The following is a 24,977-nucleotide window of genomic DNA, read 5'->3' as shown; positions in this document are numbered from 1 at the left end:
AAATTAAATTACATAATTTTATAGTTTATGTGATGTGATTAATCAGAAATATCTGTCATAAGTTTAGATATTCAAGTTTAAAACCAGAAAACAAATTATGGCTGGCAATATAGATAAAAGTATTAGGATGCAAATCGCAAGAATAAATTTGATTCCTGGAAAGTATGGAGTGAAGAAGTTTATGTACTCAGGTTTACACACTTACCATAATAGTACATAAGGTGCAGGGTAGAAAATAGGTACTAATGACAAGGGCTGATAAAAACTGCCAAGTCCATTAGTGTTAATTAATAAAATGATAAAGACAGTGGGATATATTATTCATAGAAGACACACATATATTAATAATAGACTTTGAAAGGAAGAGAACACAGGAGATGGAGCCAACAGCAGCAGTGTAGCAAAGCTATTGATGATCTGCTCTGTCCATAGCTGGTAAGCCTGGCCTGTCAGTTCTGTCTGAACGGTTATTATGTCCTGACCACATCTGACCTCCTGGTTATTTGAAGATAATCCTGGATGAACACATCCAACTTTGTCTCCACACATACTTTTTTATGTACAGAATTTGTTTTTAAATATCCAATTCTGATTGCCAGCAGTTGTTACAACTAAGGTTCAATCTCTGTGTCTAGACCAATGATTGCTTGATTAATTTAAGACCCAGACAGTCTGATTTAAAATCTTGCAATATAAATTGTTTTAAACAAATCATCCAGTTTAGGATATTTTCTTTGCTTCTTTTCATGACTTGTAACTACCCAGATGATCAACCAATTCACTAACCAGCCACTGGTTCCATTACCAGTCATTTTGTGACTGTTTCCTTGGTTTGGTAATGCAGAGAGTATAGGGAAGGACTAGGTTAATGGTCCTGGTATATTGAGTCCATAGCACATCGAACTAAGAATTTAACTATCTATTACTATACACATGAATTGTTTGTCTGTTGTCTTTGGGCCACATTTTTTTTCTACATGACAACATGGCCGAACATCTTTCCCAACACACTGCAGTCCCATAGTCTCCACATCCAAATTAAGTAAGATAAGTCTTAACAAGTACTAATGGAAGGAACCATGGTTGGAGATAATTCTCAAAATATAAGAGAGAAGTGATGAGCTAAGTGATTTTATCAGGGGACCATGATTTTAGGGCCTAGAAGTTTTGATGGATGAACTGGTTGTTTGATCACAAATGTACAGAGGGTTCCCCTGAGGAGTACAAGGGCTCCTGAGTGCATAGACTTAGGTCTAAAATGAGCAAGATTTGGCTGCGCAAGAGATGGACAGATCTGGATATAGGATAATTATTCTGTGACCTTTGTGACTACAACACGTGCTTAAAGGCATTTCAATATGACATAAACAGTTGTCTTGTAATTATCCAAAGGTTTAAGTAATACCTGAAGGTTTCAAGATGAAGGTGATGTCACATTGATGTGCCACCTCTGTTTGTAAGTACTTATCAGAGGGTGTCTCCGTTAGTATTCTAGTTGCTATGAGAAAATACCCTGACTTGGAGGCAAAAAAAAAAAAAAAAAAACCTCAAAAAAGGAAAGGTTTCTCATGGATCAGAGTTGAGGGGGTTACTCTTCTCCATGAGAGAGATGTTCATGCAGAAGAATCTGAAGATACTTCTCTACTCAAGAAGCAGAGAGAAGTGAATACTCATGTTTCAATGGCCCCTTTGGTTTTCCGCAGCCTAGGACTGGTGGTCTCGTCTTTGCTCCACAGTGGATCTTTGCATCTTGTTCCTAATCAGGATAATCCCTCACAGGCACGCCCAGAGGTGAACCTGATTTAAGCGGTCCCTCTCAGGCACATCTGAAAGTTTTTACGCTAGGTGATGGCAGAGGTTGAAAGTGGAGGACATTAATCATCAGAGGGAGAGATGAACTCAGTAGGGTTACGAAGTTAAGTTTGGTGACTGTGGCTGTTTTTTTCCTGTGCTTGAGAGGCCTTAGTTGAATGAATGAGTCAGGTGAAATAACCACACAACAGTAAGTTAGCTGCAGAAAAGAAATCCCAAGCATCCCCCAAAATTCTGTAACAGAAGCTACCTATTTTAACAACGTCTACACTTAACTCTCACTTTCTTTTTTTTTTCTCCTATAACCAATCTTATTTGTGTTATAGGTGAATTGGCCAAAAAGTCAGATAACAACATTCAACACGAAAAGGGAATTATTTTGCTAAAAATATAGACAGACCATTTTATAATATGTAACAGTCTTTAACAATTGCTCTGCTGTTGGTGACCAGCATATAGCGACCACTGAGTAAAGTATTCATGGGCTGAAGGGTTTAAGTGTCACTATCTTGGCTGAATATCAGCACTGTCTTCTTTGGAAGTTGTTTCCTTCAGAATTCTGGACACCAACACTCCATATGATAATATTATCCATTAATGAATACTAGGTCGTATATTCATTTCTCGTGTCCTAGACACTCTATATGCGTTAACTAATTTTTTTACTGTAATTTGCTGCTTTGTGCAAGATATAGAAGTTAATGGGCAGCTAAGTCACTTTGATGATCATGCTGGTGTACTTGAGGGATGTATTTTTATACATTTCCACATTTTTGATAGTTTTCTTTTTTTGCCTTGACTGGTTTACATACAGCCTGTTATTACAAGCCAGCAGGATTTGCTGTCCTCTGCCCCACTTAGATGATGATGATGTAGAAATTCATGCTTGCTCAGTCCTTACCAACAAGGACAATAACAATGCATATGCAGTGTGTATTTTCACAGCGCAGCAAAGAAAGGAGAAACCCAAGAGAGCCTACACAGCTACCAGAGCATTTCTTGGGAAACTAGAACAAAGTGCTGTCATTTCAAAGATGCTGCCAAATGTATCCTGCCTTACAGAGAGGGGCAGAAGAGCACATCCATTAGACATGAACTTCCGTTGGATCAACTGGGGGGACTCCTCCCCAGCAGAGGTCAAATAATACTGCTTTCCAGCTCCTTAATCCCAAGGAACTCAGTTCCCAGGAGACATATTCTAAAAGCACTTGGCCGCTTTCATTCCCAACTTCAGGGAAGGTTGAAGACCAGGAAAAACCAGTCTCCTACGTAGGGCTGGCACTTGCTCTCATTTTTATGTCAGAAACGTATGATGTGTGACATTTGAAGAATACTGAAGTCCCTGGGACTTTGTGTGATATAGGAACTCTTTAGCAAATGTTTTACATTTCAAGATTTGCATGGCAGAGGATGGAAATACTTTGAAGAATGTATATAGTACTGATCATCAGGAAGAGAGTTCTAACATCAAGGGAAGATATAGGAAGATTGTCAAACAGCTTCTGCTCTAGGCTGCTGAATGTGGATGTGAACCATGGCAAATGATCTTTCCCCTTATAGACATTTGTGATTTGGTTCTTCTATGAGCATATGAACCATGAAGTAAATAGTATTTGTATTATCAAAGCTCAACAAATTGTAATCACTTTGGTTTGGCATATTTAAGCTGTGAATGGTCTTTCCTAATTGTGATAAGATGACCTGGTTCATTTATCAATCAGTTTGTCCTTATGCCAAACACCAACCACTAATATTCTCAGGGGTTATCAAAGCCCTGACTTAAGAATACTCTACTTCGTTGGGAATTTAGCTCAGTGGTAGAGCACTTGCCTAGCAAGCTCAAGGCCCTGGGTTCGGTCCTCAGCTCTGAAACCCCCCCCCCAAAAAAAAAACCAAACCAAAACAAAACAAAAAAACAAAAACAAAGAATACTCTACTCCACCGTGATCCCGATTCTAGTGGATATATACTTCTAGGCATGCAATTGTGCAGAGAATCTGCATTTTTGCTGAGACTCTCCAAGAGGTTCCGGCTGGCTGCAAACTCTGAACTATGCTATGCAGATGAGCCAATGATGCTTCTCTGAGTGCTGACGTGAACTGAACACCTTCCATGATCTTCTTATTCAGCACACTGTCAGGCACAGAATTCATGGGAAACAGACTGCCTTTCACTAGTATATTGACACAGAACTACAGTAGCAATTATCTTCCCTGCTGTTTTAAAGAAGTTTCCTGATAAACGAACTAAATTGCATGGTGCTTAATTGACTAGTTAAAATCCACATGCTCGCTTTCCACACTCTTACTCCTCCTTTATCACCCCCATGCTATCTTCTAGGCTGCCTATTTGCTGCCCCACATATCATTAGGCACCAGGAAGTTTACCTTATTATCCATCATTACAAATGACCTGAGCTACGTGGATAAACTTTCTTGAACAGAAGCACCGTGTAACATCTAAACTTGACATCTGAGCTATTTTTTTAATTCAATTACAGTGTGACTGGAAAAAATAACATCAATTAGGAATGTAACACATAAAAGTGATTAATATCCACGAGTACTAACCATCCCTATGAAAGCTAGTCTCCACCCTACTCAGTTTTCCCTCCCATCAGACCCTCAATCTTAGTTATTATATCTCTCTAAATTCCAAATCTGCAAGCGTGGCACTTGTGGTTTGATTTATTACCCAAAGTCCATGCTCTGCTGAGTCCCTCTGGTTCATTATTAATAAGGTATCTGTGAGGTCACCATCAAATCTCAACAAGATACAAGCTGACAGAGTGGCACAAAGGGAAAAAAATGTAGGGGACAAATAGTATCCTCTTCCAATGCTGATCCTACTGTATTTGGCAAAAATAAGCAAACAAATTATATTAAGGTAGGCTATTATCTTTTATCGTTCTTTTGTTTGTTTTAATGCAACTGAGAAATTATGTCATCCTGAATGAAAATCCTCGTTCACAGTATCCATCTGCTTTCTAGTGAAAGCCCAGGGTTGACTCATCATTAGAAGGAATAAAGGTCATTGTAAATTAATGGGATTCTTTTTACTGGGACTAGATAAAGGTGAGCAAGGAGAGGGATTCAGAATTTTACTAGAGCAAAGAACAACCCAGATACGTGTAAAAATGATGCGGTAATAAGTTAATACACTCTGAACTCCCCGGCAGGTGCATGCACGCTCCCTGCCACCCAGACAAATGTTTTGGATTCAGAATGAAACACACACACACACACACACACACACACACACACACACACACACACACACACACACAGAGCCTTATTTTTAATATGCCCTAAGCAGTTCAACATCTTGGCTACTTCCATACTTCCGCATTGCTAACGTCTCCCCTCTGATATTCCTGAATTATTACTAACTAAAATCTATATTTCATCTCTGCTATACCAGACCCAGTGGAGGAGTGGCCCTTGGGGCTTCTCTACCCAGATTCTTACCTGGTTGGATGCGTTCTCTCCTGCAGCAGCTCGCAGGCTTGCTCTCTCTGCTTCTCTGTCATGATGATTCTAAAACCCGCTCCTTCCCATGGTTCCCTTGCATGGGAAATCTAAGGTCCACCTCTGTCTCTCTGCCCAACCATTGGCCGCCAGCAACTTTATTTACCAATTAGAACCAGCTATGGACAGGGACAGTCAGTGTCTCACACTCAGATGTACAAATTCTCTTGTAATTTGGGAACCCAATTAACATAAGCTATAAACCAAATCTGCAACAAAAATGGCGACTATCCCCATAGTCATACCAAAGGAATAGGTTTTGCATGGAGTAATTTCAGTGATCTCCAGTTAACATAGTGCTGGCTCTCAGAAACACCTCACTGAAACTCCTTAATTTACCTAACATTATGGATCAAAATTTTTGTTTTGTTTATGAGAGAAAAATAAGTTTTTATTTTAGATTTTTTTTTTTTGGAGCTGGGGACCGAACCCAGGGCCTTGGGCTTGGTAGGCAAGCACTCTACCTCTGAGCTAAATCCCCAACCTTTATTTTAGATTTTTTTTTGTCTAAAAGTTTGCAGGTCATTCAGGACAAAAAAAAATCAAACATGGAAAAATATTTAGGCAGAAGTTCCTCATTGAGTGACATCAGGTATTAAGTATAGCTTGTTTAAGTAGCTGAGAAAGATGGGGGTTTTCAGACAGGTTTTCTAAAGGAGATAAAGCTTCAACTCTGTGTGGAAGTTAAGCATTAGGGAATTAGGTCCACAAGGACTGTTGAGTGACTCTAGGAAAGCAGTAAGACCTTGATGGGAGAAAAGAGGGAACAGAAGCAAACTGTACCTAGTTCAAAGATTAAAATCTTGGGAGTTATTTAAAACTTATGTGAACACCATGAACTGTGATATGTATACTTATTTAGATAGAGAGCATGCTCAAGAGTTGACACAGAGTAGAAGTTAAAATATACACATTGAATGAATATATGACTGAATGAACCATAAAGGGCAAGAGGAAGATTTTTCAGCTTGTAATGAGTCAGGTAGCACCCCCTAGATGCTTACTACCACATGACCGGATACTATCTATGATGTGACGTAAGAACAGTTGAAGGAGTCTGGTTGTTCTGTGATTCATTTCCAGTTTGTCTGTTTATAAGATACTTGGTCTTGGACTATTGATTATAGCAACGTTATTCCCCTTGCCTTGAACATCTTTGAGATGAAAAATATACACCTCTCAATATTGCTGTGAATACGTATCAGACAGGGCTGGCATATGTTCCAATACTGAGACATTATAACTTGTCATTGAAATTAGACACACTGAGAAAGATAATTGACCTAAGAATAATGTCTCTCCACAAATGAGCCTCATGGATAAGGTGGATCAGTTTAAGTCAGAGGAATTCTCATTTACAGAAACAGTCCCATGCAGCTCTGCCTGGGCTTCACCTCTTTACATAGTCTGAGATGGTTTTGAATGTCTGAACGTCCTGCTTCTATTTCCCAAGTGCAAGGACTACACGAGTACACCACCACTCTTGACATGCTCCTACACATTTCACAATGAACCTGGAAGAGTGTCATGTTTCTGAGATTATGGGTTTTAACCACAAGGAAATAATAAGTATTAAGGAAAAGAATATTAAATAATAGGCTACTGCTTGAATTAGAAGCAGGATTGTCCCTCAAATTTTGAAATATTCAGCCTAATGCAAACTATAAATGTTCTAAAACCCGTGGCAAGTTCCTAGGTATCAGAGTTCGTCACCATTGTTACTGTGTGTTAAACTCAGTTTGGCATGGCATGGGCTTGTTAACTCCTGAATTTAGTGAGTTTATCACTAAATTCCAGTGATGTCATACCAGGGAAGAAAGAGCTTGTATGAAGAAATGCTTTTTGCCTTCCCTTCCCCTTCCTCTTCTCCTTCCCTTTCCTTCCTTCCCCTTTCCTCTCCTTTCCTTTTCCTTTTCCTTCACTTTCCCCTTCCCTTTCCTTTCCTCCCTGCTTCTCTTCCCCTTCCCTTCCCTTCCCTTCCTTTCCCTCCCCTTCCCTTCCTTCTCTTCCCTTCACCTCCCACCTCTCTTTGTGTCCCCTATCCTATCCTATTGTACCCTTAACATTCCTTGGGATCCTTCTCTGAGCTGCCCCTTCCCACCCACTCTTACCAGTCTCCTCACTTTGATTCTTTTCTTCCTCTTTCAGTATTTTCGAATTAAGGTGCTGTATCTTAGCTTGCTTGTTTATATAAATAGAATCAACTTTTTGAATAAAAATGATACACACACACACACACACACACACACACACACACACATATATATATATATATATATATATATATATAAATTTGGGGCTGACCACTTGGATTGGATACTGTGTCAGAGAGTCAGAGAGCCCATTCCTAGAGAAAACTGATTTTTCCTTTCTTAGCAGTCATTGATTACATATAGGTCTTCATTTACATGTATGTGTACTATTTTTTAAATAAATCCAGAAAGTTTATACACACACACACACACACACACACACATTCAGGAATTTTACACATAAATACACAGGGAGAGAGAGAGAGAGAGAGGTGAGAAAGAGAGAGAGAGAGAGAGAGAGAGAGAGAGAGAGAGAGAGGCCATGAGAGAGAGAGGGAGTCATAGGGCACTGAAAAAGTTGAAAGGGATTAGAAATGATATAAATGCAGTACTGATGTGTGTAACGCTCAAAAGAATGACTTTAAGTGCAGTTTCCATGATGGTTGAATAACTAGTTGCCTGACATTTGTCCAGATATTACTGTGACTGCGTCTGTGATGGAATTCCTAGATAAGAATTATATTAGGATAGGAGCCTGAGTAATCAGATTGCCACGCATGCATTATGCAGACAACGAAGTACCTGAGCTGGCTTCCAGTAAGGAGAGGGGCATTTCTGCTCAGCTGCCTGTAGCTGAAGTATCAGTTGTTTAATGCCTTCAGATTAGCTCAATCATCGCGTGACAAAATTTCTGGGAATCCTTTGGCCCAGTCAATTTGATACATAAAATTAGCCTTCAAGGTTTTAAAGATACAAAATTATCAGTGTGCAGTCAGTGACTCAAATGCTCCAAACGTAGGAATACATGCCAATCATTCAGAGTATATTTTGTGTCAATACACTGACAGGTGTTTTCTTAGGTCCACTTGGTTGTAAAAGATGTCATCTTTAATACCCAATTTTTATTACATCTATCCCTTCACAAATGTGGCTTGGATATAGAGAATTATTCTAAAACATCCAATTTTCACATCTTGTGTCTTATTAATCTTTTGCTGACCACGCAACGCGTATTCTGAGGCTCCAGTGGAGATAACAAAACCACTCTCAGCAGTAGCTCATTAAAGGCCAAAGAGAAATATCTAGAAACTGCTATGTGAACACTTCATCCATCAGGCTCCACGCCGGAGATCTGCTTCACGGTTCCCTTCTGCTGCTGCGTGAGCCTGTCTTGTGCTGGCACCAGTGGGTGATGTGTCCGGGCATATCTGTCGTCATCTTCAGAGTTCTTTTCTTTATTATTAGCAGCATAAGAGCTGATAGAATTGTTTTCTGACATCCCTTGGATCTTTTTATCCAAGAACACAGGATGATAACACAACGGTTGGGAAGGCAAACTACAGCTAAACAGCTAGAGCTTTGATCTACGTATTGCTGTATGGTTGATTTGAATGATTTCTCAGTTTGCCCAGGCAGCCATGTGAGTGTCTCAGATATTGCCTTTTCCCATGTGAAGTTTGTTTCCTCATTAAATACGTGATTATTAGTTCATTGACATATTGGATGATTTGAGGCTTGTATCTGATATGTGTCTCAGGTTGGCCTCAACCTTGTATTCCTCTTGACTTAGCCTCAAGAAGACTGAGAGAGTCCACATGCATGCATTTATGTCTGTGCCTGGTAAAGAATTTTTTGCAAAGTGCTGGGGATCAATTCCAGAATTTCAGCATTATTGGTAAGTGTTCTACTAGTGAGCCACATCCCTATTTTCTGTAATATAAATATATATATAATTTATATTATATATATTCATATACATATATATGTATTACATATATATGTAATACATATGCATATATATATGTAGTACATATGTATATATGTAATGAGTTTCACATTATTTTACACGATACCTTAATTAATAGTGTAATGTTAGACATCAATAATGTAATGAATTTCTTTTTCCTGATGATGGATCATCAGGAGAAAACCAAGCCCCTAGCTAATAACCAGAAGGAAGGATAATAGAGAGTATTGGAAGACTTCCCTTCCTGACTTCCTTTACTACAGTAGGATAGAGGTTTGAACCCTGCACTACTGGTCTGGTAACAGTCTATACCATATGATCATTCTAGTAACTGTCAGGATATTTTAAAAACTTTTTTTTTTTGCTGGTTAAGGTTTGTTAATGGAACACAAACTTGAGACACATAGGAATAAGAAACTTGAAATGAGGAGAAGCCCATGTGTGGAGCGGCAAGCTGTGAAAGGTACCCTGATTCCTGGTAACCCTAAGGGAACCTAAGGGAGAGCAGGAGATCAGGTCCCTCTTACATAGCTACAGCCCCGCCACAGTCCCCGGCAGAGAGGTTTGAGACAGATCAATCCCGTAGGGCAACGCCCCAAGCCCCTCTGCCACAGGTGAGGATGTGACCACAGGTCTTGTAGGCTCAAGACAGATCAGTTACATAGAAGCAGGACCAGACCCCCAAATATGTAAATGAGGTCTTCCCAAGCTCTCAAACCAAACCAATAGGAAATACCTGCTGTCAGACCAAGACCCATCTCAAAACTGTATTTAAGAATCCTATTCAGAAGGTGTGCAGGAATTATTCCGTTGTCTGAGAGCTTCTGTTATAAGAGCTGTAACACCACCACTTGGGGAAGAGATCTGTTCTCCCGAAATCACTGCCAGAAGTTTCCTGCACCCCTTGCTGGCCAGTCAGTCTCCTGAAGGCTTAGCCTGGCCTGGCTAGAGAGATGGCTCAGCCGTTAAAGACTAGACTCACAACTCAAATTTTTAAAACTCTTAGTGTTATGAATGCTATCCACATTTCCCAATAGACATTCTATATATTGTATATCAGATCTGTTATCAGACTTGAGTTTCATTTCCTTGAGTTTTGACTTAAGTATAGCAAAGACTTGATGATCTTAGAGAACCCATTTCTAAAATTCTCAAAGTTAAAAGGTGACATTTATTCATGCTTTCATTCACTTGCTTTACTTATATTTATTTTGACAAAACCTTGTCCATAAATGAGCACTGTTGAAGTCAGCAGTAAGCTCGTACTCAGAGGGATAGATGGGAATCACACAAGTAATAAGGTCCACTTGAAGAGAATGCCAGGACCAATATTACTATCAGAATTATCTAGTTATAGCAGCTGAATCTCATTTTCATCTATTTAATATATATTTATTCTAAAACATATGCTTTCTTTTGTTTCTCTGCTAGTCTCTGTCCTACCTTCCCAACTGCAAGTTCTACCAGATCAGGAATACTGTGTATCTTACTCCTTTTTATAGTTTCCGAATCTTGAACATTAAAGGAACAAAGCAGATTTTCCAAAGCAAAATGAAACAAAACAAAACAACAACACAACACCTGTGCCGATCAAACAAAGCATAAAAATTATAGAAAATATTTTTGAGCACTTGACCTTAAAGAAAAACAAAACATTAGAGGTGGAAAAGGGCCACTGAGCCAACACTGTTCAACAATAAAGGAAGAGTTATCTTTATAGGTGCAGAAAGAGGCACACAGGGCTCTCAATCCCATGTGTGCCCTCAAGTATCAGGGCAAGAATCCAAGATGGAGCCAAATGACCATGGCAGGGGAAAGGTTAATAACTTCTTGGACTTCGTCAGAGGTATGGTGTGCCTAACTCAACTATAACTTTAAGGGTATTCGACTTGAACTCAAAATCAATCATATGTCAAGACTCAAAAGTCGCAGGAGCAAAGGAACGATGGACAAGAGTTCTTTAGATGAAGGACTCAGTCTACTGTCTATTCCCTATGTAGAGCTAGGCCACTCATCTAACAAAGTAAGTTCTTGGCCTAATTTTAGGATTTAGTATAGGAAAATATAAGCTAAGTTAAATAAAACAGGAGTGATTAGAGTTATAAGAAGGAGCATTAGTGAACATATTAAAATGTATGAGAGAAAGTATTTCACTACTGGGTCAAGGGAATAGGTTAAAATTAAATCCTGAAGGAAAATGGGGATTCTTACCCTTGAATGTTGGAGAGAAATGTAAAGGTAGTTTTAAAGTTGCATCAAATCTTATTTTAGTGAGGGAGAGGAGGTCTTTATAGAAACTGCACACAGAGTCTTTAACCTTCTTCAAGAAACAAAAAGCAAATTTGTCTAGTGAGAATAAAAGAGCTTCCTTGAAGAGCAGGCATTTAAAAATTCAGGATGTAAAATCACTGTTAAGAAGAATCAGAGAAGTCCCATCTGTGAAGAAAAACAATTTGGGTGATCCTTAGGTTCCTACAGCAGCCGGTGAATACAAATTGACCCCACCATCCACGATCATGGGGGTGCTTTACTCAAGGAGTCAGTCAAGCCTGTGGATGGAATCTGTAGTCTGGACAGAGTGTATATTAGGAAGAGTATTAGACAGGAAGATGGTTGGCAATTCTCATGAGACAACAGCTCAAAATTATTCTTTTCCTTCATTCCTTTGCTTTTCAAGTCAATCATTAGCAGAGATCTGTCCCAAACCAAATCATCTCCTGGATTCTCTTGACACTCTAATACTAATAGAATAAATTCAAGCATTATCTGTTTAATATATCCCTTTGTGTACTGAAGCACCAACTTTACCTTCCTACTCACCTGGATCCTCTTCTTTCTGCCTGATAAATTCTCCTTTGCCCATTCTCTTAAAATGCTTTGTGAATCTTTTTTGGAATGGGAACAATTTCTACATCACAACCAATTACCCAGGTGACTCATTAGAAACTTGTCTTTGTTTCACACAATCCATCCACAACTCAAAGTCATCACTGCAATTATTGCTCTGTTTGTACTTTCTAATGTCATTGGTTGTTTTGCCCCAAGCAATCCAAGCTACTTTATAGAGTTCTATAAACCCTTCTTGCTTCTAGCATTACATTACTGAAAATCACACCTAAGTAGTGTTTCCAACAGCTTATGTTTCCGTTGTTAATGACGACTTTGTGATACCTTGTTTTAGGCTTCAGACACAGTATGTTTTGAAGGACCTGTAGTATTCCCATAGCATGTACTAGATGCGAAATGCATGGCTGCACAGACAGACATCAGGACAAAGAGGATTCCAGCAGAGGAAGAGAACCCAGAGGAGAGCTCTGGAAGAAAGAGATTCAGAGGAGAATAAAAGTTTAGGGGATCAACAGAAACTTGCGGTTACGGATTATCCAAGCAATAAGACATGGTGTGAAGATATCAGGTGAATTCTACTGGACAATCTTCTTGCAACTAGATAGAATTTAGGCAAGATATGCTTAAGAAATAGAAACCTACTGCTTATCAAATGTTTTCTTTAAAAAATACTGTTTTAGCAGATAATTATTTAAACAGATCACAAATAAACTAAGGTGCTAAGCAGTTCTCCCTTTACTCTGACCATATATTTTCTATATTTTCTCCATTTATTTATTAAGCTCTACATTTATTGGATTCTTTAAATAGATGCTCATTTTAAAAGGCCTAGCGAGACAAATTTCCAAATTATCAAAAGCAAGCACAGAAAGCCACCATTTTGTGTGGGTGTGGTTGTTCAGGGTAAGGAGACACAAGGATGGACTCATTTGCAGTGTTTGGATCAGGGTAATAGCATCACTCAGATGAGATGAGGTCAGATGGGAGCATGAACAGTTTCTAAGCTTCAGGACTGGTTTCTTTACTCTGTGATTTGGATGCAGAGTGCACATGTGAGCATTCTTCAAACCGTAGCTTCCTCTAAATATATATTACTTTAATAAACACATTTTAGCACTATTTATGTGAGGCTGAGAGAAAGCAAATCTTTCTCTCAAAATAATAGACATAAATATATGCCATAGTTAACAAAAATATAACTCAACATATTTACTCAAAGAAAGAAATCCAAGAGACAAAAGAAAAGGACAAAAGCATTAATAAACATCATAGGGCATAGACAAAATACACTCATTTAATGTCATTATTGATCTTGAGGCTGGAAATTCAAGCACCTAACTGGTATTTTGCATCCAAACCACCTAGCAATTGTTATGATGTACAATAACATAATAAGTATCTTTCCTTGAGTATATACTATGTAACCAAACAGTTCTAAATATTTAATTTCTTTATAATCCTCATGAAACCTACAACCTCCTTTTTTATCTCCATTTAACAAAATATATTAATAATTACCTTGGACAGTAAATGGCAGAGTTTCAAATACAGTGGTAGCCTCTTTCTGAGCCTTATTATTGAATAATTATTCCATGTTATTGTCGTTAGAATCCTTCCTGTTACAAAAAGCATCTATCTTCCTCTACAAACACTAGCCACTGTCATAGGACAGGCATGCGAATTTTAAGCATATATGTATTCTCTTAGGATGATCAATGAAATTGTTATGTTGGTCGAATTTTTCCTGGGGGATTCAGTACAAACATCTGAGAACTAAGATAAAGAAATTCTTCACAAACAATTTCTAAATCATTACCTCACTGAAAATTAAAATCAGGTTTGCAGTCAAATGTCATCTAACTAATTTAATTATGCAACTGAGGTATAACAAGTGATGGGATTGTGGTTACAGAAAGAATATTAAACACTTAGAATGTTAGAATGCTAACACTAAGCAAATGCAGGGAAATATCATCAATAATAAGTACTTTATCATCTAATACCAAAATTCAATTAAATAAGGTGGTTTAAAAATGGAAGAGAAGAAATGAAATGTAAATTTTTATTCTTGATTAATAGATATTACTTATAAAACAAGGGTTATTTATAGAAAGTTATGGTTTCTTTTAGATAACCACCAAAAGACTCTTAAAACCCTTCATAATCATGACAACACAGAGAGAAAGGGGAAAATAGCATTACTAGGTTGTTACAAATATACAAAAATCTGTAAGAACACCATAGAAATTTGAGGGATGCATATATTTCCTTATGTATATATGTAGAGGAGTTAAAGAAACCTGGTAATGAAGCTTTATCAGTTGTTCCCTGAATCAAATACAGGCAGGTTTGACCTAAAACATGTTTAAAACAAGGGACTCAGTAAGTTTACACAAAACTTTAACTCAAGTGAGTTGGTAAAGTGTCTTTTACCCACATGTTCAAAAATAACAGAAAATGGGATGGTGTGAGAGAGTAAAGGTGGGCCATTTATTTCCTTCTAAACTACATGCAGAACTTAGGTAAGACTATGTAGAGGATGGGTGGAGAGCTGGCTCAGAGGACAAGAACATTTTCTGCTGTAAGGATGAAGACCTGAGTCTGGATCTCTAACACCCACATAAAAATCAGGGCTGGAACACATGTACCTGTAACTCCAGTCCTAAGAGACAGAAAAAGAAGGATCCTTTTGGCTTGCAGAATACGACTTTACATGCAAAATGACTAGGTTAAGTGAGAAATCCTTTCTTGAAGGAGTAGGGTGAGGAGCTATGGGAGGAAAATACCCCATGTTCTTATCTGGCCATATACCATGAGATAAATGCACCCCTACTGACATGTGTGTGGCATAAACCCACATTACTTTCCAAAATATGTAAGACACAAGAGAGTACCTTCTTTGGTAGTGTTGAACTAAGGACATATAACTTAGCTTTCCCTTTACTCTTTTTGTGTAATTTAGCAACCAGTTAAGGCATCTGGAGAACAGTAGGCCTTTCAGAAGTCATAGCCTTATGAACCTGGCATCAAGAAGTAGATGTTTTACTAAAGGACCTGGGAATGGGGTGAAAGAGAAGGATGGTGACTCTTCAATAGCAGAAAGATAGACATGCATGTGTTCATACTTAAGAAGGAAGAATTCTTAGTTGTTCATGAAATGTAACCTCTGGTGTCTTTAAAACATTCTTATGGGCTAATGACGTGATTTATCGCTGGCAAGAAATAATGAAACAGCACCAAATTGCCAATTGTAGAGGATGGCTAAATATTCACTATACACACTTTTTCATGCCCTCGAGAATATGTAAGTTTGGAAGCAAAAGTAAGAGTTCATAGTTTCTCCTACTAGCTCTTTCTCACTGTGAAGGTCATGTGAGTCCTTTTCTTGCCATGAGGTTAAGAACACCTTTTCTGCCAGTATTGTTTTTTGTGTTGTTGTTGTTGTTGTTGTTCTTTGTTTGTTTGTTTGTTTGGGTTTTTTTGTAGTTTCATCAATGCTTAGCATCAGGCATTTCATTACAGCTCACTGATTCATGCTCCTACTTCTGATTTTTCTATCAGATATGCCTTCTTGGCCAAGTGTTCATTATTTATTTCCTGTTTGTATACTTATTTCTCCCATGATTGTCTCACAGATAAAATGGTTTCCTGAGCTCCCCAGTGTTTGTTGATAGCTTCTAAGACAAGCGTGAAAGCCAAGTTATTTTCTTGTATTTTGGCATTGTACTACTTCCCACTGCCTCAGAGATTTTCCAACAAGAGTAATACCTGGGTTTATGGACGAGAAACCAGAAAAGGGGATAACATTTGAAAGATAAATAAAACATAAAATAAAATAAAAACAACTGCCCCAAACTAAAAGAAAAAGAAAAAAGAAAAAAGAAAAATGTAGTACTTGATTTTTTCCAATTTAGGTACAAGTACAACTACTTGTAAACCCAAGAAACTGTATTTTAATGGATGCTTACAATTGTCTTTCTTCCAATTCTTAAGGAATCTAGAGGATATATCTATCTATCTATCTATCTATCTATCTATCTATCTATCTATCTATCTATCTATCTATGTATCTATCAATCTACCTACCTACCTTCCTACCTAACATACATACCTATCTATCTATCATTTATCCATCTATCCATTATAATAATGTCATTTTCTTTGGTTTGGTGTTTTACTATAAATTTTACCTTTAAACAAAATCTTAAAATGTATAGAAGAGCTCTGTAATATTAATAATTACAGCTTAGTGGAAATCTGCAATGATCTAAAGAAAAATCTCATAAAAGTCTGGGAAACCCAGTAGATCTTGCAAGTATATAAGCACATAACATTAACAAAGACAGATTAAAACTCTGTACCCACAGAACTCTAACCCCTTTCTTTAAAGAACATTGTGAATGCTTTCAATTACTCATTTCAGCTTAAGCTGATGACACCTCTGGGTATGCAGAGTAGGGAGCATAGCCAATTCCAACTGTAACCTTGCACAATGGAATAAGTAGGTCTAGTGCAACTGTTCTCAATCTGTGTTTGAAGACCCCTTTGAATTGAACGACCCTTCACAGGGATTACCTGAGATGATAAGAAAACACAGATATGTATATTTTGATTCATATAGTAGCAAACATATAGTTATAAAGTAGCAATGATAAATTTGTTATTGGAGGTCATCACAACATGAAGAACTGTATTGAAGAGTCACGGCATTAGTGAGGTTGAAGACCACTGCCCCAGACAGTCTTTAGTCACTGGATCTTTGGCTCTAATAGTTATCTCCTAGTTGGCAGGAAGCCAAATATACTATTTTGGCATAAAATGTGAATATACATTTAGATTTCCATGCTTACGTGAAAACATGCACAGTTGATTGAAGAAATCTTAGAATGAAAAACCATAAACAATAACACCCCTTGAAATACATGCCACTGTGCACACCTACTGCTGGGCACATACAGTTAAGACGCTTCTTCCACCATTGTGGTTGCTTTGCTTCTGAAATGTTACTTATGCTGGTCTTCGCCTAACTTTTTAATCTAATAGAAACCTTGGATAAGGAATGCTCTTGGAGAATGTTCCCCACAGAACCTCTCTGTATCACAAATTGGACCATCAAAATGTGACAGTACCATTTGCAATGTCCTGCTATTGAAGAAATAAGTTTCACAGATGCAAGAAACAAAGTTGTAAGAACGAAGTTCTGGGAATACAGAAGCAAGGTCTTGGCGGTCAGAGTGACCAGGCTTAATGAAATCTAGCCAAAACAAAAACAACTGTTCCCCCTACCCCTTCCTGAGGTAGATTCCAAGAACGACCACGAACTGACATCCTGACCCTCTCTGACTACCCAGTTCACCCCCCCCACCCGCTGCCAAGGGACATGCCAACTCAGCCCTTTTCCCAGTGATTCTCCAAGGCCAGGTGAAGGGGTTGGATGAGGAAAGTGACCAACTGAGCCAAGAACAGTCCCATTGAGCAGGCCAGCCAATACCTGACCAGGTCCTTTGTCCTGTGTACCACCAATGAGAATAGGCCAGCTCACCCTGTTGCTATTGCAGTGGTCACTTTGTCAATCTGTGCTCTGTGGGTTGCGCTCCTGAGGTAAGGCCACTTCAGGCTCTTACAACACCATTCAGCTCTATCCTTTACTCTATCCTTTACTTCTAGCATAAATCCTTTTCACTTTTCTTTGCAAGTATTTTGTTTTTTAATATCTGCACCCAAGCTACACTCATAGAGTTGACTGAATTCTTTGATTCTAAACCTGAAATATGGACATAGATGTAGCTTCTGATAGACAGGTATTCTATTAAACAACTTCACAACTAAGTACATAGATGCTGTCCCCTTATAAGCTAAAGTAGAAGAAGGAAACAGGATCATCTTGTGGAAATAAGTGAAATGTAGCAATTATTGATTTACTATGCTTACCTAGAAAAACCCTTTCTGCCTTTTTCACTTGCTAGTCTTAATAGATACATATGAATATGACTCAGTATACATTTCTATTTAACAAACACTACACTAAGTTATTGGACTTGGTATCTCAGTCATTTAGATGCTATACTCATGTTTGCAGAGAAAAAGCCTACGACCATAGTAGCATTGAATTCATCTTTACTCTATTGCTTATCCATTTTTCATCTCAAGCAGGTTCATGGGCTTGGGTTGCTCCCGCCTGTAATGTCTAATTTTATGTCAACTTGACCCAAGCAAAAGTTACTTTGAAAAGGGAAACATTGATTGAGAACTTTCCCCTACAAGTCTGGCCTTTGGGCAAGCCTGTAGGCATTTTCTTCATTGCTGATTGATGTCTGAGAGCCCAGCTCACTGTTCTGGATGCTACCACGCCTAGGTAGTTGAGCAAGCTATGAGGTACAAGTCAGTAAGCATCAGTTCCGCCCTCCAGTTTCCTCCCTGGAGTTTCTTTCCTGCCTTTCGCAGATGATGGAATACAAGCTTTCCAATGTAATAAATCTTTTACTCTATAGCTTGCCTTTGATCATGGTATATTCTCACAACAATAGAACCCCTAACTAAAATACCTCCTTCACTTTATTCAGATGTAAATTTCCCAACACTAAGCTTCAGCGGCCTCTTCCCATAACGAACACCTCTATGCAATGGCTGTGCTATTTAAATCTTTGTAAATGTCCAGACTTATATGCCTCCAGCTCTCCACTTTTCTTACTTTAATCTCAGTGCAGACAGGATCACATCTGTAAATCTTCTTTGCTATTGAACTGAGAGGTCACTGCCTCTTCCTTCCAGATATTGATCTTTAGGAACTCGCCCAATGTGCCATGTGTCCTCAGAACTATTTTAATTGTCACACAGAAACAGAAAAATGGTAACGTGTCCACAGTGAGGTAACAATCCAATTAAGAAGCTCAGAAATCACAACCTATTGAAAGTACGAAAAAGAGTGAGCAAATGGTTAACATGAATTTAGTGCTATGAATACTAACTGGCAATCAGCATGGGAATAATTAGAAATACTAAAGAATTAAAACAAATCAATTTCATTGAATTTACTTCAGATCATATGGCTGACAGCTCAGTGCATTGTGGTAGATGTTTCTTTCCTCTCTGTTAATATAACCAGTGGGTCAGTTTTCACCATGCTCACAGCCCAGCATAGGAGCTGACAAGTCCTTTGGGTGGGAATGCCAGGAAGTACATTTTAGGGAAAATGAATGACAGCAAACAGCCCCTGTACCCAGTGGAAATGTTCATAGAAACAATTCCTAGTTCAATTAATAATTCAGTATAATTTACAGACAACCTTTCTCCCATTGTTTCCCCATGTAATGATTATTTAGACAATGAAGCACAACATGTTTAATAGCTAAAATTAGAAAATATCAGTAAGCGTGCTCAAAAATACCATTTGAGTGAACTTGAGTAGAGACTAGAATCCCATGCAGCCCTGGTTACTCTGACCAAGACTGAGCGATTTTTGTGCTACTCTGTTTGAATCCCTCATATCTATAAAGCTATAATTTTGTGTTATTTTTGTCACTGGTGACACTGAGGGCAGTGCCACTTATGATATTCATACCTGACTCAATGACCCTACTGATTGCTTTCATACATGCAATTAGAGTTTATAGTAATGTTCTAATTACGAGGATAGGAAAAATGATGCAAGTACCTTTTATGGACTATGTACTGTGTGGGTTGCATCTAGACATCATTTTCTTCTGATCATAATCATCAAGGAGATAAAAGAAAGGGGACTTTAGAGATCAGAAGCCCTGTGTTCATATATGGTATTTAATAATCTCACATAAAATAAACTGACTTTTTAAATTCATCTTCCAGACAGCAAATGCAGTTGTGGTTGTGTATTAGAGGCAGGCTCTACTTGAGTGTCACCCAACGTCTATTATTATCTAGATTATCTTTGGGCGTGGTCATAATTTTTCTACACAGTATATCTGTTATCTGAAAATTTAGATGATAAATATGCACAGCTCCTGAATTATTATATAGATGGGTAATTAAATATGTTTTTTATTACAATGTTTGGCTCTGTCTCTGTAAACTATAAATTGTATTATTTATTATTGCTCTATATTAAAATATACATTTATCTTATAAGTATCTCATTGTTGTCTATGATTCAATCTCATCCAAGACAGATACTCAGATGGCCAGTTGTTCCCTTTCAGGTGACATTACTGTTGCCCTGGGCTTGTTAGGAAAATGATCCTTAGAGAAATACACTTCTTATTTGTACTAGCTGAAAGCCTAAAGGCTCATCATTAATGATCTATTTCTGCACTCAGGATTCATATATGACTAATTTAGTTTAAAGGAAATAAAATTAAAAATTTAATTCCTTGGTCATACTAGACACAGCTTAATGTTGAACCATAAAGCCTGCTTAGTGGCTGTAGACTTTTAAGAACTATATTGTTCAGGATTGCATAGAGGAAGAATATTTATTGAGCAATGGACAACTTTTATTGTATTTTTATTATTAAAATATAACTAGTCAAGCAATTTTTCAGTATTTACATGTTTGGGTCAAAATATACTTAGATCCTTGTCTAAAACTCTATTTTGACCCAGAAAAGGCATAAAGATGAAAGCTTGTAGAAACATCTAGACCTTTCCTTCTTGAACATGTTCAACTTCAGTGCTGTGTGCACACACTCACAGCATACATAATCAAGTCGGATTAACACCCATGAAAGAAGACACTCCATGTCTCTAGACCTTGCCATTTTAATTAGCGCTTTACTGTTTGGAACTACATAAGGATATTGGTGTGACTAACCTCACTTACAAAGAAAAGACCTCAGCCTGCGAACAAACATCCCGAGTTGAGATGAGAAATCAATCTCTGAGTGGGTGGTAGGAATGAGAATGTCTGAACTGTCTCTCTCACCTCTTGTTCATCTCTCCGTCTTCTATAGCAGGAACAGACAGACCTTGGAAAATGCCAGTTGTAGTCCTGTGGTAAAAGATCATTACTTCCCACCTAAAATGGACCAAAGTACCATTGCGTGTAACATGCACACGTGCTCACAGATTTTTTTTTAAATACAACAAACAATAACACCCAAAGAAGCCAGAGAGTCTATAGGAAACAAATCTCGCTTTCCAAATGAAGGCAAAACTCATCACTTCCCAGGTTAGAACAGCTGAGACCCATCAACCACCAGAAAACAATTTGTTCAGAGTAGAAGCTGTCACCAGCTATTACCACGTGGAGCATGAAGAGCCGCTGCAGACCTCGGCTTCCTGATGCAGCCGACATGTTCCCATTTCACTTGACAGCTGTGGACATTGGAATAATACAAAACATAACCTAATCAACAGACTGTGAAAAATCTGAAAGCTAAAGACAGATGTTCAACCACTCTCACCACCTTTCATATTTAATTATATTTATGCATGTGCATGCAGTGGGGAGGGACAAGAATCATGTCAACTCCTTTAAGACATCCTAACTTAATGACGCAGTGAGGGAGGATTCTCCAATACCATCCTCAAGGGCCCCAAATTAAACCTCCTGGTGGCACATGAGCCTTGATCAGTTTGTGTTTCATCTGTCAGTCTGCAACGGAACTCTTCATTCCAGGAATTCCATGTGCACTTCTGCTGTTCCTTTTGGGTTACTCTACCCATGGTTGAACTGCATGAGCAGTAGTTGGGTGCAGTCAGCATGCATCATGTGTTCTCAAACAAAGTCATATTGAGCAATGTATTTTCTATCTAAATTGAAAAGCAAGCAAATGAATATATATATTTTTCTTTTCTTTGTCCAACCCATAAAGAACTCTACAAAATAGAAATGATAAAGAAAACCACCTCATCTAGTAAGAAGCTACTGTATGTACTATGCCATATATATCAGAGGTAACTGAATTATTATGCCTAAACACAACAGAAGGACACACACAATATTGAAGGGTATATTTTTCTTGCTTATTAGTGACTTAAAAGATTATAATGGAATTATGGAAATCTACTGAATGCCCTACAGTTTAGCCTATCAATGCTACTTCAGAATGTGCTTCCGGTATAGAGTTAAGAGAAGCTGGAATTGTAGGAGATTTGTAATGATTTTAATATGAAGTATCTCCACAAGGCTCATATACGGGGGTCTTGGTGACTAGCTGTTAGAGTTCTTTGTAAACTTTAGCATGTAGTACCTGGTAGGGAGAAGTTGGTCTTTGGGGCTGTGTTTTCAAAAGTCATGCTTTACCTCTGGTGTTTTCCTCACCGTCTCTGCTTCCTGTCCACTATGAAACCATGAGACTTATTCCCAGGAATAACATGAGCATCACAATGTTCCCAGAAGCACAGAACCCAATGACCATAGATTGAACCCATTGTCAGCATGAGCTAAGATCAATCTATCATACCCTACCTTGTTCTTTCTCTTGCCACAATGATGACAACAGTAACTGATGCAGAGAAAGGTACCAGACAAGTTGTACATAACAATGGTATTGTCATCCTTAAACATCATAAATTATTATCTGGTAGGCACTAGAAAAGACTCTAGTGTTGCAAAAAGCCCTTACTGGCTATTGGTAGTGGGAATGAGAATGTCAGAATCCTGACAGAAATCTTGCTAGTAATGATTGTGCTCATTTGCTTTTAAATGGAAATGTGGACTCTATTGGAAAATGAACTAGAAGCAAAAGCGTTACTCTCTGACAAAAAATATATATTTATTTGGTATCTAGAGACTTTAAATCAGACTGAATTTAAAAGTAATGGATGAGTTAATATGGCAGACAAAACTCCCTGAACAGTAGAGCATTCAGATTTGGCATGCTGTTATAGTTTGAATATTAAAGGGCCCCCTTGAGCCTCCTGTTTTGGGGACTGGATCCTCAGCTGAAAATACTATTTGGGGAAGTTCTTTAAGTTTTGAGAGGTGAGAAAGAACTAGAAGAAGGAAAGTGTTGAGGGTATACTTTGAAGGTCAAACTGCCTCCTCTCCTTCCTTGCTGTCTCTTCTCCCTGTGGATCATTAGCTGAACAGTCTCCTGGACTACACATAGACAATGCATAGAAAGGAGCAAGGGATAAAGATTAAGTACCACAATGAACATCTTCACTTTACCTCAGTCAAATAACTAAACATACCAATCTCATTAACCTCCTAAAGATTAAATCGTAGGAGTTGTGACCTGTGTTTCACAAATGAGATGTAGTCAGAATTTGGACCAAATTTATACAGGTTTGATAAAGTGATTTGAAACTCCACTTTAGATTATTTCATTTTGAACCAGTGTCCCCATAACTTAGGCACACTGCCTTCCAGTTCCTACAGCTTCATAGACATGAGCCAATCCCAACTAGATACCCACTAAATTACAGGATTCACAGAGAATTGTTCTTTTAAGAGTTAGCAGGCAGCATTTTAAGCAGGGGACTTTGATCTGTGAGTGGTTTGCCTGGCTTACATGCTGATATTAGTTTCAGGTAAAAGTGCCCCATACTAACCACCTTTAGGAGTAAAACAGGCCCATGGGGTTAATATTCATTTTGTTCAGCATAAATACTTAAATCTCAATTCTCACATGGCAACTGGGTTTGGTTAGGAGTCTGTCACCTTTGTGTAGCATGATCTGGAGCATTAATTTAAAATCATGTTGTTTTAGTTTCCTTGTCATTAAAGCGGGAACAGTATAGATCCTCTTTATAGAACGGCAGTCAGAAACAAGCAAGGCAATTAATTTCACCCATTTTGTCTATTGGAAATTGTACTCAGCCAGTTCTCCACTGTGTTTATTTGGTGTGTAAATTTTCTCTAATCTAGAGGGATAAGGAAACAAGGGAACACAAAACATACTTGTCAAGTATACATATCACAGTTGGTCCGAACCAAAGTTAGAAAATAGAAATTCAATTGATTTAAATTCAATGATTGAAGGTTATAAGGAGGACTGCAGAGGATTTTGTGGATAAGATTCTTGATATGATTATTTATATTACAATGTATTAATATTAATAATAATAATAATAATAGCTATGAAGAGTGACTGCTGTGGGTACATGTACTCCGTGAGAATTGTCCCCAGCTAGTTTTAATGAAATCATTGCAGATGGGTCAGAACTGGCTGACCCTATCTCCCTCCTCATGGCAGGCTGAACTGCTGACCTAGTTTGACCTAATGGATTGTTTGTCCTAGAAGCTGGAATTGGAACACAGAGAACCTAGTCAATCTCTGTCAGACACCTGAACTGCGGGGGAAGAAAATGTACAGTGTTGGTTGGAGTGCTCTGTGCAGGCTGAAACAGAAAGGTAGTCAAAGAAAGTTAATGGAGAAAGAAAAACAAAACTCATTTCAGAAGCCAGGGAACTGTGACCAAACCAGGAAGTTACTGCTTATTATTTATAAGGTTATATGACCTGAAGCAAGATGTCTGACTTCTCCTTATTCCATTTCGTCTCATTGTGATGAGTGGGTGACATGTGAGGTACTCGGAAGGGGCCCTGGGACCTGGCTCACTCTCTATAATGCTAACTTTAATTACAACCATTCTCATTCTCCAGTGTCACATGTCTGCCTCCCTCTGGGTTGGCGACGTGCATCACCCAGGGATCCACAAGTCAGAGCGACAGGCAGGAGGACATCTTGCTCCCTGGCAATTTTCTTCTATCCTAACTGATCTTGCACAAGGCTAGTTTATGCTTCTGAATTCCCTGAAGTATTCCAATGAATTATCCTCTTTGAAATTCTTCTATTAATGATGGTTTAATGCCTCAGCTCTTGTAACACATAATCTCCGAGGAAGAAACAGCACTTTGTGCTATCCTTT

General features: G+C 38.2%; 1 protein-coding gene across 11 annotated transcripts in view; it reads right to left on the bottom strand.

Annotated features, from left to right (window-relative positions):
* Positions 1 to 24,977, bottom strand: part of LOC148005135 (uncharacterized) — a 239,935-nt gene that overhangs the window by 58,096 nt on the left and 156,862 nt on the right. For 4 of the 11 annotated variants that reach the window (XM_087555062.1, XM_087555064.1, XM_087555068.1 and 1 more), the window contains 2 exons: positions 21,400 to 21,473; positions 21,082 to 21,147 (listed from right to left, as the gene is read on the bottom strand). In XM_087555062.1, the coding sequence (XP_087411188.1) occupies positions 21,104 to 21,147; positions 21,400 to 21,473 (118 nt within the window). In that variant the 3' untranslated portion in view covers positions 21,082 to 21,103. Of the gene's footprint in view, positions 1 to 18,724; positions 19,090 to 19,193; positions 21,175 to 21,399; positions 21,912 to 24,977 lie in introns of those variants that run through there. The other 7 variants (XM_087555065.1, XM_087555063.1, XM_087555067.1 and 4 more) reach the window with 6 other exon arrangements.

The sequence above is a fragment of the Rattus norvegicus genome, chromosome 6, assembly GCF_021556685.1.
Source record: "Rattus norvegicus strain SHRSP/BbbUtx chromosome 6, alternate assembly SHRSP_T2T, whole genome shotgun sequence".
Taxonomy (NCBI): domain Eukaryota; kingdom Metazoa; phylum Chordata; class Mammalia; order Rodentia; family Muridae; genus Rattus; species Rattus norvegicus.
The sequence above is the reverse complement of the archived record's forward strand: the minus strand, read 5'-3'. Positions and strand labels throughout refer to the sequence as shown.